The sequence below is a fragment of the Pteropus medius genome, unplaced genomic scaffold (genome assembly GCF_902729225.1).
Source record: "Pteropus medius unplaced genomic scaffold, Ma_sr-lr_union100, whole genome shotgun sequence".
Lineage (NCBI taxonomy): Eukaryota > Metazoa > Chordata > Mammalia > Chiroptera > Pteropodidae > Pteropus > Pteropus medius.
The window spans coordinates 3,990,055-4,006,106 of record NW_024352947.1 but is presented as its reverse complement, the minus strand read 5'-3'; the positions used below and the strand labels follow the sequence as shown (position 1 = coordinate 4,006,106).

Sequence of the window (16,052 nt, the reverse complement as noted above, 5' to 3'; positions counted from 1 at the left end):
CGCAGAGGGAGGGTGGCCCTGGGCAAAGCGGCCCTTCGCTCACTGGCGGGAAGCGGACGCAGGTCCTACACCCTCTGGCCCGTCTCGCCAGGAGCCGACCGCGCGGTGCCCGGGGCGGGGGCTGGGCACGGTCTCACCTCCTGGCCCCAGCACGCTTCTTACTTAACTCCACAGCGCTGTGGCCTTTGTGGCTTTGGTGAGTGCATGTGAAAAACACTGTAGAAGCCAAGGAAAACAGAGAACGCCCTTAAAACGGGTCCCGTAAAAACTTCCTGTTGAGATGACGGCTTCTCCATCTCCCAAAGCCCTCCTCAGACCCCCCTGAATGGAGGCACAACCCACCCGCGGCACTCTGGGCAGACTGTGTCTCCATACACTTTGGGGACTGGAATTTGCTTTGAGCTGTTTTCTTTATAAAGGCTGTCTGTGATCGAGATAAAATCACTTGATAAGAAGACTCGGAATCGACTAAGTCAGCTAACTGTAAAGTCGTTAAGAAAAACGAGAGTAGACAGTAAAGCCCGGATCTCAGGGAATAATGGTCCATGTGCCAGACCAGTCGCATCTCCGAGACTCCGTCTCCTAACGAGAACAGGATGAGACGGCCACACGGCCACACGGACACGTGACACGACCCTTGGACATGGGTTCCTCTATCTGTCCTCCCAGCAATACCATTTCTCCGTCAGAGCCGTCCGACTGAACAGAAGGATCAGCTGGTGCAGAGGGTCGACTGTCTTGGTGCCTTCCTCTTCCTCTGCAGGCTCCGCTCCAGGTTTCTGCCAAAGTCAAGCGCACAAAATCCCACATTTCAATGAAATGTTCGCCCAGAGCCGGGCGCGAAGCAAGAGTTAGAAACAATGATAAACGGAAAGCTCTTTTCTCCAGTTGTGACGGTGTGTGTGTGAGTGTGTGCGAGAGCTGTGAGTGTGTGAGTGCTGTGTATCTGTGCTTGTGTGTAAATGTTTGTGTGTGACTGTGTATGTGTGTATGCCTGTACGTGTGTGCGTGTTGTGCATGTATGTTTGTGTCTGTGCGAGTGCGTGTGTGCCTGTGTGCTTGTGTGTGTCTGTGTCAAAGCTACGCAGCTTTAAAAAGATATTTATTAGTTGGACCGGAAACACTACTGGGTGAGGATGACTCCCATCATGTCCCAGTTCTGAATGCTATTCCTATAAACAGATTTGTAACTATCTAAAAGTATATTTGCTGCACAGGTCTCCGCTTTAGGGAAGGCTCAGTTGACAAAGATTTGCAAGAAAATGCTAAGTCACTCCAAGTACAAAAATTTCGTTCACATGGCCGTTCGAATTGATTATCAAGTGAAACATTTTCTTTCCCTACACGGTAATATGAAAAGAATGGTAAATGAGTTCATGCTTGAACCATTGACACATTTTTTTTTTTCATTTTTGGTTACTTTTAAGACTTAAAAAATCGATTTGCACTATTGGATGGCACTTTCGCCATGAGGAGAATTAAGCGTTTTTAATACGGAAAGTCGCTTCTTGCTGAACGACAGTGACCGCTGTGGCTTCACCGCCTCGCTCACTCAGACTGGCTTCTCTCTCCACACCGCAGACGCGCTCTCCTGGTCTTAAGGGTTATATAACTGGGGGAAATCAGGATGCAGCTTTCATGAACTGAATTAGTTTACCCATTATATTCCCTGATAATCTGTGAGTTAAACAAATAACTTTTAGGCAGGAGGTCTTTAACTTGGGATCACGAAGCCCCTCACGAGTCTGCAAAGGCCCATGGAATGGCATGCTTGTCAGTCTTCCTGAGACGTTGACTCCGGCCAGTTTTAAACAGACCCGGGGCGTGAAAGGTGAGGGCACAGCCTCCCGCGCCCCCCCCACCGCGTGCGCCCTCACAGCCCGGGGCCGAGGGGGCCGGGGGTGCTGCCTGCCTGCTGCTCGCCGGCCTCCGGCCCTGCTCCTGTCCGGTCTACCGTCCCTGCTCTGCGTATTTTTAAAAACCACTACTTTTCATTCGCTTTTGTTAACCTTCAACTTATTTTTGGTTCAGCTTCTTTATGGTTCAGCTTCTAGCCTTGTTCTGAGCTGTGTAAAGGTGCTTTAAGGATGAATTCAAAAGAATAACAAAGTCGAGGTTTAGTTAATAAGAAACTTGTATAATTCATCTTAAATTCTGAATTGTTTGGTGTTGAGATCTCTTTGAAATGAGAAAAGGGAATTCGGCCCTAAATGCCGAATGCGGTGTTGATCTAGAATTGTTTTCTGAGATGGACACATGGCAGCAACATTGCTCTCGAATGTTACGTGATAACTGCGCACACCGTTCAACCACCAAACCCAAACCCTCCTACATCTTATAAGCCCACGAAAAACATACTGCTAAATCTTCTATCAGTTTATCTTCAAAGTAATGTTCTTCTGTTTCAATCCAGGACTTTTCATATCCCTGAAGAAAGAGATTAACGGCCCGATGCCTGGAAGACAAGCACAATTTCAAAGTGTTTTTTCTTTTTAATAAATCAAAAAGGTATTCAGTAGTGCTTTGTCACTGGATCTCTGTACACTAAAAATAAAATAGAAATAAACTTCCTACTTTTGACTGGACAGGCAGTCATTGTAGTGGATTATGCAAGGGTTCTCAATTACGCAAGGTTTCTCGATTTAAATCCTAGATTTAAGTCCTAACTCAGACATTTCTACGCTTTGTAACACTGGTCAAGTTATCTAACTTTGCCAACTTTCATTTTTCTCATTTATAAACTAGGATAACCTCATACACGCTTCAGTTTTGTGAGACTTAAAGTGGAATAATAAATACAAAGCATTAAATGGAAGCTGCCATGGCGGTGGCTCCGGGCAGACAGTGTCGTAACCGAGGAATTACTCGGTGTTTGAGGCAGCATTAGATACCAGCCCCGAGGATTCCAGAACAGAAGGCATCGAGTGAACCGTACGGCATTATGTGCCCAAGGATTAAATCCTGGAATACGGACGATAAACGGTTGCCTGTGAAATGAAAGAGGACCAGGGAAGCCCAGAAGATCAGTAAACTCCTCGTGCAGTTGATCGGAGACGTGAATACGATCCCAGGATAAGAAAAGGTAAGAGATCTAAGAAGGGATAAAGTTAAGGGACTCAGAGTATCAGCTGCGCTAAAACGACACGGTGCCGTAGTAGGCCGAACAGCTTCACAACACCAAAGGCAGGCTAAGGGGTCGTGCGACAAACAGCCAGGTTTGTGAAGGGCCCTGGAGCCTGGGGCGAGGGCCCGACAGCACAGCTCAAACCACCCCGAACTGTGCACGACGGAGGCTGGACCGCCCTGGCCCATCAGACTCCCCCGTGTGGCGTTTGGACGATACGCGTGCTAAGCCCTTCCAGAAATCTCGTTCTACAGGTTGAGGCTCGGCTGTTTCTCGGACGTGTTTTAGCACATTTCCTGAAAGGGCCAGGCTTGAGAACCCCTGGAAGGAGGGATGTGATGTTGGGAATTGGGTGCCAGAGGAACAGCAGACGCTGTGGCCTCGTCGAAACCAGCTCAGAACCTGCAGCCACCAAGCTGATGCGAAGCAATGAGCAAGTGAGCCGAAGACGTGGCCGTGGCCGGAAGGAAGGGTGGTGACGCAGACCAGTCCAAAGGGATCTCGTGAGACTCGAGCACGGCCAAGCCACCAGGGGAGCAACAGGAAGACTAACTCGAGGCTGACGTTCCGTTTGGCTAAATGGTGACACCGCAATCAAGCCGGAGAATTTAGAAAGAGCACACGGGTCAGAGGGGACATTAGCGTGTTTCAGACTCCGTGTGACAAGATTGCAAGTGAGCCAGTGGTCTTGGCAGAAGGAAAAGGGGTGGCATTTTGTCTGTTTTGGCTTTTTACTCATTGCCCTATATCATTCGCTCATTCAAATGCTTACTGGACATCAGCGTTCTAGGTGCTAAGGATAAAAAATTGAATGAAACTCTGAAGGATCACAAAGCAAAGCCGAGAGATGAGCAGCCGATGCTGCAGGAAGCTGCTGCACCTGGAGACAGGTGAGCGGCCCTCAGCGGGCATAGAGCGTGGGCACGGCATGTGGGCACGGCATAGGCAGATGTCCCAAAAAGGGACCTCGTGGTGCTGAGTCCCGTTCACCAGCCGTGCGACGAGGTCACTCGTTTGAAGCTCAGAGAGGGAAAGGCTGACACGGTGGCCTGGCCACTGGGTGACATGAGCGCAGGCTGCTTCTCTGCAAACACACGTGCCTGCTCTGCCGCCACCAGACGGTCCCGCCACCGCCGGGCGTATCCCCCGTTCCCGTGACTCAGTTCCGAATCAGCTCTTTTCCTCAAAGGCATAACCGACTTAATTTACTGGGACAAGCTCAGTCCTAAGCTCTCTGCATATCCCGACCCCTTAAATGATCTGAACAATTTTACGATGTAAATCTGATCACGGAAAGTACAACAAAGTCAGGAAAGGAACCTGACGGATGTCATACAGCCATAAGCTGCAATGCCAGGCTCCCAGTCAAGGCGGTGTGACTTCAGAGCACCAGCTCCGCGTTACTCTACCGGCCTCACGTCTGTGAGCTGACCTTCCTCCGTACTTAAACGTCACTGAACTGTCGCAGCACAGACCACGGTTCTCTGGGAAGACCCAACAAGTTCAAAGTCCTGTATCACGCGGAAGAGCCAATACATCTTCCCTCCTTCTCTCGGACTGTCGCATGCACGTTAAGGCAGATGTTAGACTCCCAGCCCTCGCCAGGGAAAAAAAAATCACTTTAATCTATTACAGACATTAAAAAAAGTTCTGACCTTGGCAGGTGACACAACGGAGCCATGAGGAAGCACTGACCTTGGCAGGTTATACAACGGTGCCATGCGGAAGCAGGCCACCACGGCCCTTTTCCTCTGCTTGGAGAGCAGCTTGTGCCAGACGGCCTTCTTGGACCTCTGCGGATGCTCCACCTGAGGCAGAACCACACGAGGGAACAGTGAACCCCACGCCATCCTCAACGTGCCAGAGTAAGATGCTGTGCCTTTTAGGTAAAAGCGTTCGAACTCTGAGTTCCAAAATTACCTTAAAATTACAGAAAAGCCAACGTCCTAAAAGTTACCCAACGCTAACATTGAAATAGTTTCAAATGTTACATATCTTTCTTAGTAAAAATATAATATTTTCCAATACTGTGTACTTTAGAAACTATGTCATCTCTAAAATCAAAGGAATATTAAAACGGTTCTATAAAAAATTTTGCTCCCTTCTTAGAATTTGGTTATAGTTCTAAAACATTTTCTGCCTATGCAAAAATTTAACTTATTTTTATTTATGTATCCATTTCAACTAATTCTATTATGAGTTATAGCAATAAACATACACAGAGGCAGTTAAAGAAAATTCGAATAAAGATTCTACTGTTCCTTAATATAACAGGACGGAGAAGACGACCAGGCTTCACGAGCACATTACTAAGAGAGTAAAAGAATTTAACGCTGAGGAAATGTTAAAATGGATAAGTATTTGGTTAGATAGGGACAAACGAGAATTTAAAAGCTGTAGTAAATGATGCAAGCAAGCTATTTATTTAGCTAATGGTGTCTGAAACTCCAGGAGGAAAAAGAGATTAATTGTTAAGTATTAGAGGAAAAAAGCCCAAACGTGTAATTCTACACTAATTAGCAATCTCTACACAATTGAACACTACTTCCCAGGCTGTAATATCTCCAGCGCGTACGTGTAGATCTCTGGAAGAAATGAAATGTTATGTTAGCTAAAAAAAGTAAAATTAGATTTATCGTCCTTTGCAGCAAAGGGTCATGGACGTGCTGCTGCCTGGAGGAGCCACAGACGTCGGGGCTGCAGGGGCTTAAACAGTTCAACAAGGCGACTCGGCCGCCTTGAACTAGCGCTTGCTTCTGTGACCCTCTTCCCTCCAGGGGACCAACAGACACTTTTTGACATTATCCACCTCACTTTTCTTCTCTGTGACTGTGCTGAATGAAATAGAGCATTGTTGAGACTTATCACAGGCGAAAACAGAATCCAGGCCAGGCCAGTATCGTCCAATGAGACCTGACACATTTCGATTCAAAGATCCATTCTGAGAACCAAGACTAGAAACGGGAGCTTTTTGTGGGACAGTAGCATTGTGATCGGCATGGGGGACAGTCGACAAACACAGATGCCTGGGCATGGAGATGCCCAGCAGTGAACTGGGAAGAGGCCTCTGCCGCCATGAAGCTTACGAGGGGACAGAGAATCTTGTTACACGAGGAAATACCTTAGCAGTGATTTTCCTACAAATCAAGTGGACAGTTAACGGTGAGCTCCGCGACCCAAAGGCGGGACATTTCCCGTAACTGTGGGAGCCCCTGGACGCGCAGTGTGTTGGCTCGGCCAGACTTTCTGAATATTAGGGAATCTCAAGGAGACGGCTTACTCTCCTGAGGAAAATTACCAGGTGCACAGTGCAAAATATACATTCGCAAAGGTCACCGGTACTTGAGATAAACCGAGTCAAGTATTTCCTGAGCACCCACTGTGTTTGCATTGAGTTAAGCGAGTGGAAATGTCTTTTGCAAATCATTCTATGACTCGGTCATAAGTTCACATCAGAACAGAGGTATTAAAGGCATGAATTCCACACACGCGTACCTCCCACTTTTCTGTTTGTTGATAATTAATAGTGTCTTTTTATGCATATCCTTAATTTGAAGAACATTTGGCCTTAACTAAAACCTGACCCCTGACCTTCTCCCAGGTTAACCTCGACTCCTCCTCTGGGGTTCACACAGGGGCCCCCACTCCCCCGCCAGATGGAGTTGGGGCCGCTCTGTCCTTGCCCCGCCAAGCTTCGCTTCCCCGCACAGCCATCTCGCTGCATTTGTCATGTCTCCTCAGGCAGCGGCACTTTCATATTTTGACCCTGTCTGTGTCCACGTCCTCGAGGGACCAGGGTGAAGGGACCGTGTTCTGTCGGCCACCTGCTGAGTACGGTGCTGCCCTGCAGTAGGGCACGGCTGCCCGGTGGGACGAGCCTGCTGCTCATAAATGGCATCGCCCATTATGACTGGCTATATTTATGAGTATATAATAAATGATTATAATAAAATATAATCAGATTTCAATAAGCTTCCATTAATGTTTCTAAAAAAGTCATTGAAGCAAATCCAGATACGGTGATTTTGCCAGAAATAGTGCTCTAGTAGCCATTTAATTAACATTTAATTATCTTTTTAAATACCTAGATAACTCTAGAAACACAACTCTATGACTCTATACATCACTTAAAATTTCATTCCCTCAAATCTTGTCATCTGCTGATAGTAATTTGCATTTATTTACTATTTCATGAAAATATTATGGAAACAGGGAAATGTTAAGTTCCTTATGTTATAGAACTAATATTATGATGTCATATAATGTCAAAATATGTTGATAGCCATCCGGTTTGACTATCTTAGCTGCATCTCATCAAGTACGGTGATAAATTATATGGCGCCGATTTTATTTAAAGGGGCAGGACGGGGATGGAAGGTCACCAGATAATATAAAATGTTTATTATTGCTATGCTAACATGTTCCGCAGAACATTTAGGCCACAGAGTTCCTTAGATGACACAGAACATTTCATCATTTAATGTTCTGTGTGAAAGAAGCGACCTGCCATGTCAGGTGGGCACTGTCATGGTGGGTCACAGCTCTGGGTCACACCAAGTCACCTGTGATACCGGGCTGAACGGACCTTGTGAGAAATACACACTAGGTCTGCGTGTTGCAGGTCTTTTACCTAAGCCAGAAGATTCCTTACACAAAAATACAGCCCGCTGACTGATACTGTTTCATCTGACTGATACTGACTGATACTGGGAATTCTGGAGCAAAGGTAACGAATAAGAAAATCAAACACGCAGTGAGCTTTGTGGTTGAAAACAGGATGCAACTAAAAAATTACATAAAAACAATATTTTCGCATGGTTTTAACATCGACGCATTGCTCTTCTCTAAAGGCAATTTTTTACTGATCTTGGAGAAAATTAGCTCAAAAATAGTCTAACAAAAAGAAAGGGGTTAAGTGTCAAAAAAATGCGGTTACTAAACCGATGAGAGGTAGTATTTCTGCTACTACCTGAGCAGTAATAAAAAATGATACAAGCATAAAACTTCTGAGATCAGGTTGCAACTCCTGAAATTTCTGTTAGGACATAAAAATAAGTATACAATGCTAATTATCTGTATACTTTTAGAAATATTTTGAGAACGATAACAAAGGCCTTGATCTTTCAAAACACATTAAATGTATATTGCTGCAAAAATTATAAGGTAGGAAATTATGCTTATTGGATACTAAGCATTCCTTAGTCATATATTTTTTGTAATGACTACGCTGAATATTTTGAATCATAGTTAACAAAGTGCCAGATTTTGAATCATAGTTAACAAAGTAACACGCAACCTCTTTTTGAAATATTTTTACACGGTTAAGGCGAACGCGATTGAATCAACACAGAATCTAACCTGTTCAAGATGGAAAAGCACATTTGCTATGTCCAGCACTCTTTCTACTGTCTTCTCGGGATCCGAACTGTCCTCAGTCCTGTTCGGCAAGTCTTTGTAAAGAGCCATCTGCCATCTGATGGCAGGGTCCTCCAACTGCAGAACAGAGAAGGTTCGGAAAACACAAGTTACCATGCGAGGCGGGGAGGGCTTGCTTGTGGACCGAGCGCAGCACGGCATCAAACCGTGCAGAGACCAAGACAGAGCAGGACCCCGTTCTCGAGTCCCCTGGGGCCCTGAGCACGTCCCGGGATCGTGGCCTCCCCAGACATCGTGTGTGTAGCACAGACTCTTCACTCGAGGTTCGGCTGGAGGCTTTATGTACGTCTTTTTTGCCGTCTGAAAAGAGATCGTGCTCTAACAGGAATTAACCTCCTACTCAGCGTGTGAGTGAGCATCAAAGCGCACACGAAATGTGCTCTAATGAAATACACGTGCATCGTCAATATTGCAGAGACATCTCTCGCCTACGTCATATTCTGTTCTTCTAGAATAAAGTGGTCTGGATCTTCGGGAGGCACGTCATGCTGCACTCACTGCTTCTTAGCATTTGGACATTTTCAAAATTAAAACCAATTCCCCAGAAGGGACACGGAATAGGAACAAACGGGCCGAGGCAAATACGATAAATTGCTGGACTTCTTACATTACCTAACAGGTTCTGTAAACAAATGAATAATTTATTCTCGAGTATCAAACAGCCTCTAAATAACAGGACACACTTAGTGGACTGAAAAACTACTTCTGACAATTTTTTCTTGCCCACCATTAAAAAGCAGGTGTTACCTTGGTTTCCATGCCCGTTTTCTTCTAATTGCACATTTGCTTTTCTAGGTAAGTTCGATTATTCCTCGTAAAGCAATTCTCAGTATCGTCTGTGTACTGACGACTCTTAAACACGGCGCCTGTATCTAATGTCTGAGCACACATAAAATTTCAAGTTCTTACAGACATCTGTCTCCATGTCCCAGAGGTCTTCAAATTCAGTTTATAGGAAGGAAAGTTCCAACCTTTATCTCAACTGATGACATGTTTTTTCAAAGTTTAACGACCTCTGATAATCTACTGTTATCTTAGTCTTGAATTTGTACGTAGGATAATGACTAAAATACACTTTCACTATCTTAATTGCCACAGTGACATCATTTGGGGTACTGTTCTAACGCGAGATGAATGTGTAGTACTAATTGTGCTTCAGCCTATGTTTGGCTTACCTTGCCCTGTAGGTGAATATTACTGCGGATGATGTCGCGTACTTCTTCCTCAGTGTCTTTCTGTCAAGAAATAAATGTTACCTAAAAGAAGACTTATAAGTATCACCTGTTACAAGTCAATAGAAATAATGCAGAGCTCCTTCAAAACAGTATATTTCTGAACAAACCCCTCTTTATAGGATTTAAATGCATGCCATGAATTCGGGGTGGGGATCTCTTTCAGATAATTTCTTGAAGCTGCTGTGACTTGAACCAAGACAACCACCCACCTTAACGCCACAATAAGTGCATCAGCCTCCACGGGACGGAGTTCCCCGCTCAGGGAGTGGAGGCATCTTGCCTTTAGTTCAAATAGAATTAAGGCCCCAGCGTCCCCACAAGTCTCCACCAAGCAAGTCAAGCCCTTAAAACACCTCCTGTCATCCAGTAACGAGGAGCACACCCTGAGGACCAAATACTAGACAACCACCAACAGAACTGCTCAGACTGTGCGGTCTCCCCCAGCGGGCTCCTCTTAGGGGCTCAGCTCCCATGGTCGGGGTGCTGCGGAATACGCGGGGAAGGAAGACTATGTCCTCCAATCTACATAAATACTTATAGTAATTCCGACGTAGTTTTGAAAAACTGCATCATCATCTGCAAAGCCACGAAGGTAGAAGCCAGAAGCCAGAAAGAAATCGTGAGAACTTAAATCCTGATGCTGGCCAAGAGCGGCCGATTTAAAAGCCAACACTGCACCTAGCCGCAATCAGCACATTACGCTTCCAGTGCTGAAAAAATCACGCTCCATAAATGTGAATAAAGCTCTCATCACAAATTTTATGTACTTCATATGAAATCCATCTTTTCACTACCGGCAGCCTTTTGTATCTGTTCCACATGGTTCCTGAATGTGCCCTGAGGGCGATTAACTTAATGTGAAAACAAAAACAGCCTCCAAAATAACCCAGCGTCTTTGCTATGGCGTCCCGGCCCGTGCAGAGAGCCACAGAGAGCGGCATGAAGCAGCGGTCCGTGCAGAGGAAACGCCACGCAGAGCAGCGGGGCCGGGCGGACGCCCAGCTCCCGGCCAGGCCCGACGGGCACTCACCATGCTGAGCCGGTTCCTGGCCAGGGCGATGAGCTCCTGGTCGCCCGGGGCGCAGATGTTCAGGCCGATGGGCAGCAGCCGCTTCAGCGCGGCCACGATGAGGGACGTCTGCATGGAGTAGCGGTCTCCCTTGCGCTTCATCTTCTTCCGCTCCTGGTCAGACCCGGCCGCCTAGGGGGCCGAGACGGGGGTCGGGGTCTGCGATCGCCTCCTCCCAGACCCAGACCCGCGAGCCTTTCCTACTTGGCTGGGGTTTGTCCTCCGCATTCTCTGCGGGGCCCTATTTTTGAAAATCCTCCTCTGAGTACTTTTTCGATTTCCTGCCTAGCGTCACTGCTAACCTGAAGTCTTATTCTCAGATTCCCACGTGGATTTCTATCTAATGCTAGAAGGAAAACGCACATTGTAATTCTAGAGAAGCACATGGATATATGGAAACCCTGTGATAACTTTTGATATTGTATGTTTTTTAATTTTCAATGTTAAAAGGAAAAATAATTGAGAATAAGTGGGGTATTTCTGTTTCGATAAATGCTTGTTTTGCAGCACGCACACACGCACACACAGCATATATAAAACTATTATAAAATACATTTGCCTTTTCTACAATCTGCAGACTTGTCTCCCAGAGCCTTGATCCTTGTCTAGCAGAAATAGAGATAATATACTAATCGGTGTTATGTAAATATTTGAGATCATCTCTGCATGACCTGTTTACAATGGAGCGTGACCATGCTACTTGTGATTTTATTGAAGATTATGCTTGAGCCACGGAGCCACTTCAAATGACAGAGTCTAATTTTCACTGGTAGTGAGTATTCTCACTACCTATTTTAGAACATACTTGTATGTTCTAATGTCAAAATTAAAATAATTGTCTCATATCCACTTCTTTGTGCTTATTCAGTTTTTTTGTAGCAATAAATCAAACACTGAAGATATTTTCGTGATCCTGACCTATTGTAATAGTTTGGGGCTACTGAGAAAGAAGAACAGGATTTAATATACAAATGATCTGTTTTCCCCAAAATACATCACACGATGTTGAAAGAAGTTTTCATATAGCGAAAGTACTGAAACAATTGAGTCACCATATAGTGATGGTAGCTATGTATATTGCGTTCATTATATATTAAAGTGTCCCATTATATGTATAGTATATACTGATAGATTATCTCGAACCCATAATATTTAAACCATAGCTATAAAAATCATATTCACTTTCCAAAGAGATGTAATAATTGCATGGGTCCCACTTTTATCTGTATCAATTTGTAAGAGATCGTTTTCAGTAAGTTTAGTAGAAAAAGTATGTGAATAATTGTTTGTACTATTAAACTGATTAACCCATAAAATAATGAATCAGTGGTTTTTAAACAAGCTCTTTGCCATAAAAGGAAAGGTAATCTCTAGTGATAAACAGAATCAGCTAAATGAGGAACCACCATCCTAAAAATTAAACAAATTGATACAAATTATTCAAACATGTTTCTGTCTAATACCGGTAATTGAGTTTCAGCAAAACAATATTACCCAACACATTAAAGTCTAAATTTTACTGGGGCTGGAGTTGTCTTTGATTTTAACTTATAAAGTTTCTGTGGTTTATGGTTATATAAACAAAAGGAGCTTTCACCTGGTTTGATGTTTATAAATGTTTAAGTGATCTTACAGTGAAAATAATTTGTCAACACCAATGGCAACTGTAAACTGCTCAGTTTTGAGAACACTAGATTCATTCCCACTGATGCTCAAACAACGATCTTGCTTTCTCTGCCACGGAAACTGGTAAACTGGCCGGAGAAGTTAATGAATCTCTGAACACTGATGGCGATGCAGTCCACCGCTAGTATGAAGAAATTAAATCCGCAAGTAATCAAACAGGCTCATGTACATCTGTGTTGACTGGGTTTTGCTTGTTGGGTGCCTGCCTCGTTCTTTTCTGTAGATGCAGAAGCAAGCACTGGGCCTTGCCCAGAGGAACCGCTTGATAATTTGCGTGGCACTGCTGAAGCTTTTGAATTTGCATGATATTTCACTTTCAAAATTCCCTAACATTCGAATCGGGTGTGAACGTGCAATAATGCGGTCCATATGTTAGCGTGTTTAAGGAGGGCAGTAGAATAAACTGTCCTTTTCTTAAGCCATCTAATTCAGGAATCGGGGGGAGGGCGGATCGTCTGCTGCTGCGATGCCTCAGGTAGACGCGTGGGGTCTTGCCACAGAGGTCCTTGAGGCTGCATGTCTCTGCTCTCAACTCTATTCATGTCAGCTTCAGGTGTGAGACCAGGACCACCTTCTGCTATCCACTCCTGGCGACGGACCTGAACAGAGGCTTTGGGGGCGGAGTTACGGATGCCTGACCTCACCCCGCTTCCGGTCCTTCAGGCCATCTGTGGTCAGCAGAGCACCTCACTGATTCTGATAAAAATGCAGGTAAGATGCTGCACGTTAAAACCACAACGAGATTTCAGCTCACGCCTGCCGGAAAGGCTATCGTCAACAGATCAAAACACGAGTGCTGGTGAGGGTGCAGGGAAAAAGGAGCCCTCGCACACTGCTGGCTCCTCAAAACACTGCAAAGGGGTCTGCCTTTTGCCCGAGCAATTGCACTTGTGGGTATTTGCCCAAAGAAAACCAAAACACTAATCGGTAAAGATCTGTGCCCCCGCCATGTTCACGGCAGCGCTATTTCCCACAGCCAAGATATGCCCATCACCGGAGGGCTGGATAAAGAAGTTATATTCACGCATACATGGGAATATTACTCAGCCATAAAAAATGAAAGCCTACCATTGGCAACAACATGGATGGACCTAGAGATTATTATGCTGAGTGAAATAAGTCAGACAAAGAAAGATAACTACCATGTGATTTCACTTATATACACAGTCCAAGGAAGAAAAAGAACAAACTAAGCGAAAACGGACTCACAGATACAGAGGACAATCTGGTGACTGCCAGAAGGGAGCGTCATTCAGGGGGCTGGGAGAAAGGGGTGCAGGGTTAAAGAAGCACAAATTAGTAGTCGATAGATGGTCACGGGGGTGGGGAGCACGGCACGGGGCGTGCGGTCAGCAGTGAGGTGACGGCTGGGTGGAGAGCCAGAGGGGAGATAGAGTAATTAGGGATCGCTTCACAGACTATATAAATGTCTAACAATATACTACATACTTGAAACTAATAATAAAATTAAATGTTCATTAAAAAAAAAAAGATGCTGCTACGACCTACACAGTGACTCTCAGATCTGTCTAAACGGACATATGTGATGACACATATGGACACCATAATTCCTTTAGCAAAACAATATGACATAGTGTATTTGACTCCTGTTTGAATTAGAAACATTATTTCTAGGAAAAAAAGTTTATTACACTTATATGATATAAAATTTCAAGCACATATGCAGGCAAAAACGAAGCAAAGCATAATCGCCGATTTCAAATTTTTCATCAGTAATGCTGTTATTTGCTATCTATCTTGTCTCACAGAGTTAGTGTTCATGTAGTAAAAAGACCGAGAGGTTTGAGAAAATTTTAGGGCAAAACATTAAAATTGAGAGGCTCCTATTACTACTTTCCTTTTTTCTTCCTGCCAATAGGAGTAAGTGTTACTGTTAGTGGATGCTTACAGATGTCTCGGTCTGGGTTACAGGACCAGTGCTTCGAGCTGCGCTTTGAGCATCACAGGACTAGTACGCTGGAGAGAGGGCCGAGGATTCCGAACAGGACGTGCCCTCGACTGTCTTGAGTTGGGTTATGCCCTGGGGTCACTGTCATCCTCACATGAACTCTCTCGATGCCTCTCTCACTGGCCTGCATTGAGGACGTGTGTCCTAGCAGAGAAATCCACTAAGTTTCCAGCTCAGAACATGTGGGAAGCGTGTGCTCACGGGGCGGCATCCCTGGAAGAAGCAAGCTGTCACTCTGCATCCTACTGCCATCCCCGGGGAGACGGTCCCCTCTCCCTGAGTGTCTCAGGGCCACGGCCAGCGGAAGTCGGACAAGAGTCCTGGGCAGGCGAAGCTCCAGCCGGCGTCTGCTTCCGGTTCGTGTGTGACAGTGTCACGCACATGGCACTCCAGACTCTAAGACCGGGGTGCCATGGGGGGCTACTCGACTGTCCTGGAGTCGCCAACAACGCCGGCCAGACGGACTGGTCACGCACGGCTCAGTGGAGCAGGTGCCCCTCCCACAGCAGCTCTTGTCCCATGATTTACGGGAAGGTGGGGATGATTTCCTGGGCCAGATGCCGCACTGCTGAGCATTGTGGGCCATGTGGCAGCACATTCTGTCACCCACGTGATACACTCATTTCCTTATTTAGTGGTAATTCAAAGGGAAAAGGCATGGATTTTAAAGAAAGTTCCTCCGTTCCCCAGCATGTGTGACCGAGAAAACAAAGCCTCCCACGTGAGAACCAGATTCACCCATGTGGGTCTCAAATAATGCCACAAATCACTCAGAAGCCAACACAGCTGGCACAGGTGACTGCACAAGCATTTACTCTTGGTGAATACAGAGGTACCCCTCACCTGTGGTTTCACTTCGTGTGGTTTAAGTGACCCACGGTTAACCATGGTCCAAAATAGTAAATGGAAAATTCTATAAATAAATCATTCAAAAGGTATTTGAGAAAGAAGAAAACCACAGAATAACTTTTATTACAGCATATTGTTATGATTGTTCTATTTTGTTATTAGTTTTGTTGTTAATCTCTTGCTGTACCTAACTTATAAATTAAACTTTATCATATCTACGTACAGGACAAAACAGCGTGTACACAGGGATCGGCATTGTCCGTGGTTTCGGGCGTCAGTGGGGGTCTTGGAACAACCCCTGCATATCGGGGGCTACAGTACATGACTCTGACTAGCGATGTGCATATTGTGTGACACGTATATTCTGGGACTCTGTGTGATTGTGTGTGTGTGAATGTGAGTGTGTGAGTTTGAGTGAGTTTGAATGTGTGAGTGTGTATGAGTGAGTGTATGTGTTGAGTGTGAGCATGTGTGTATGAGTGTGAGTGCTGAGTGTGAGTGTCTGTATGAGTATGAGTGTATGTGAGTATGAGTGTGAGTTAGTGTGTATGTATGAGTGTGAGTCTGAGCATGTTTGTGTGTGATCATGTGTCTGAGTGTGTTAGTGTGCAAGTGAGTGTTTAATGTGATTGTGAGTATAGTGTGAATGTGAGTGTGTGAGCGTGAGTGTGCGAATGTGTGAGT

The 16,052-nt window shown here is 45.2% G+C and overlaps 1 protein-coding gene across 1 annotated transcript in view; it reads right to left on the bottom strand.

The window, feature by feature from the left end:
- Positions 1-16,052, bottom strand: part of RYR2 (ryanodine receptor 2) — a 535,670-nt gene that overhangs the window by 72,789 nt on the left and 446,829 nt on the right. Inside the window, exons 71-76 of the mRNA XM_039850351.1 lie at positions 10,826-10,996; positions 9,736-9,795; positions 8,483-8,617; positions 4,820-4,932; positions 2,359-2,455; positions 676-779 (exon numbers count right to left, since the gene is read on the bottom strand). Of these exons, the coding sequence (XP_039706285.1) occupies positions 676-779; positions 2,359-2,455; positions 4,820-4,932; positions 8,483-8,617; positions 9,736-9,795; positions 10,826-10,996 (680 nt within the window). The remainder of the gene's footprint in view (positions 1-675; positions 780-2,358; positions 2,456-4,819; positions 4,933-8,482; positions 8,618-9,735; positions 9,796-10,825; positions 10,997-16,052) is intronic.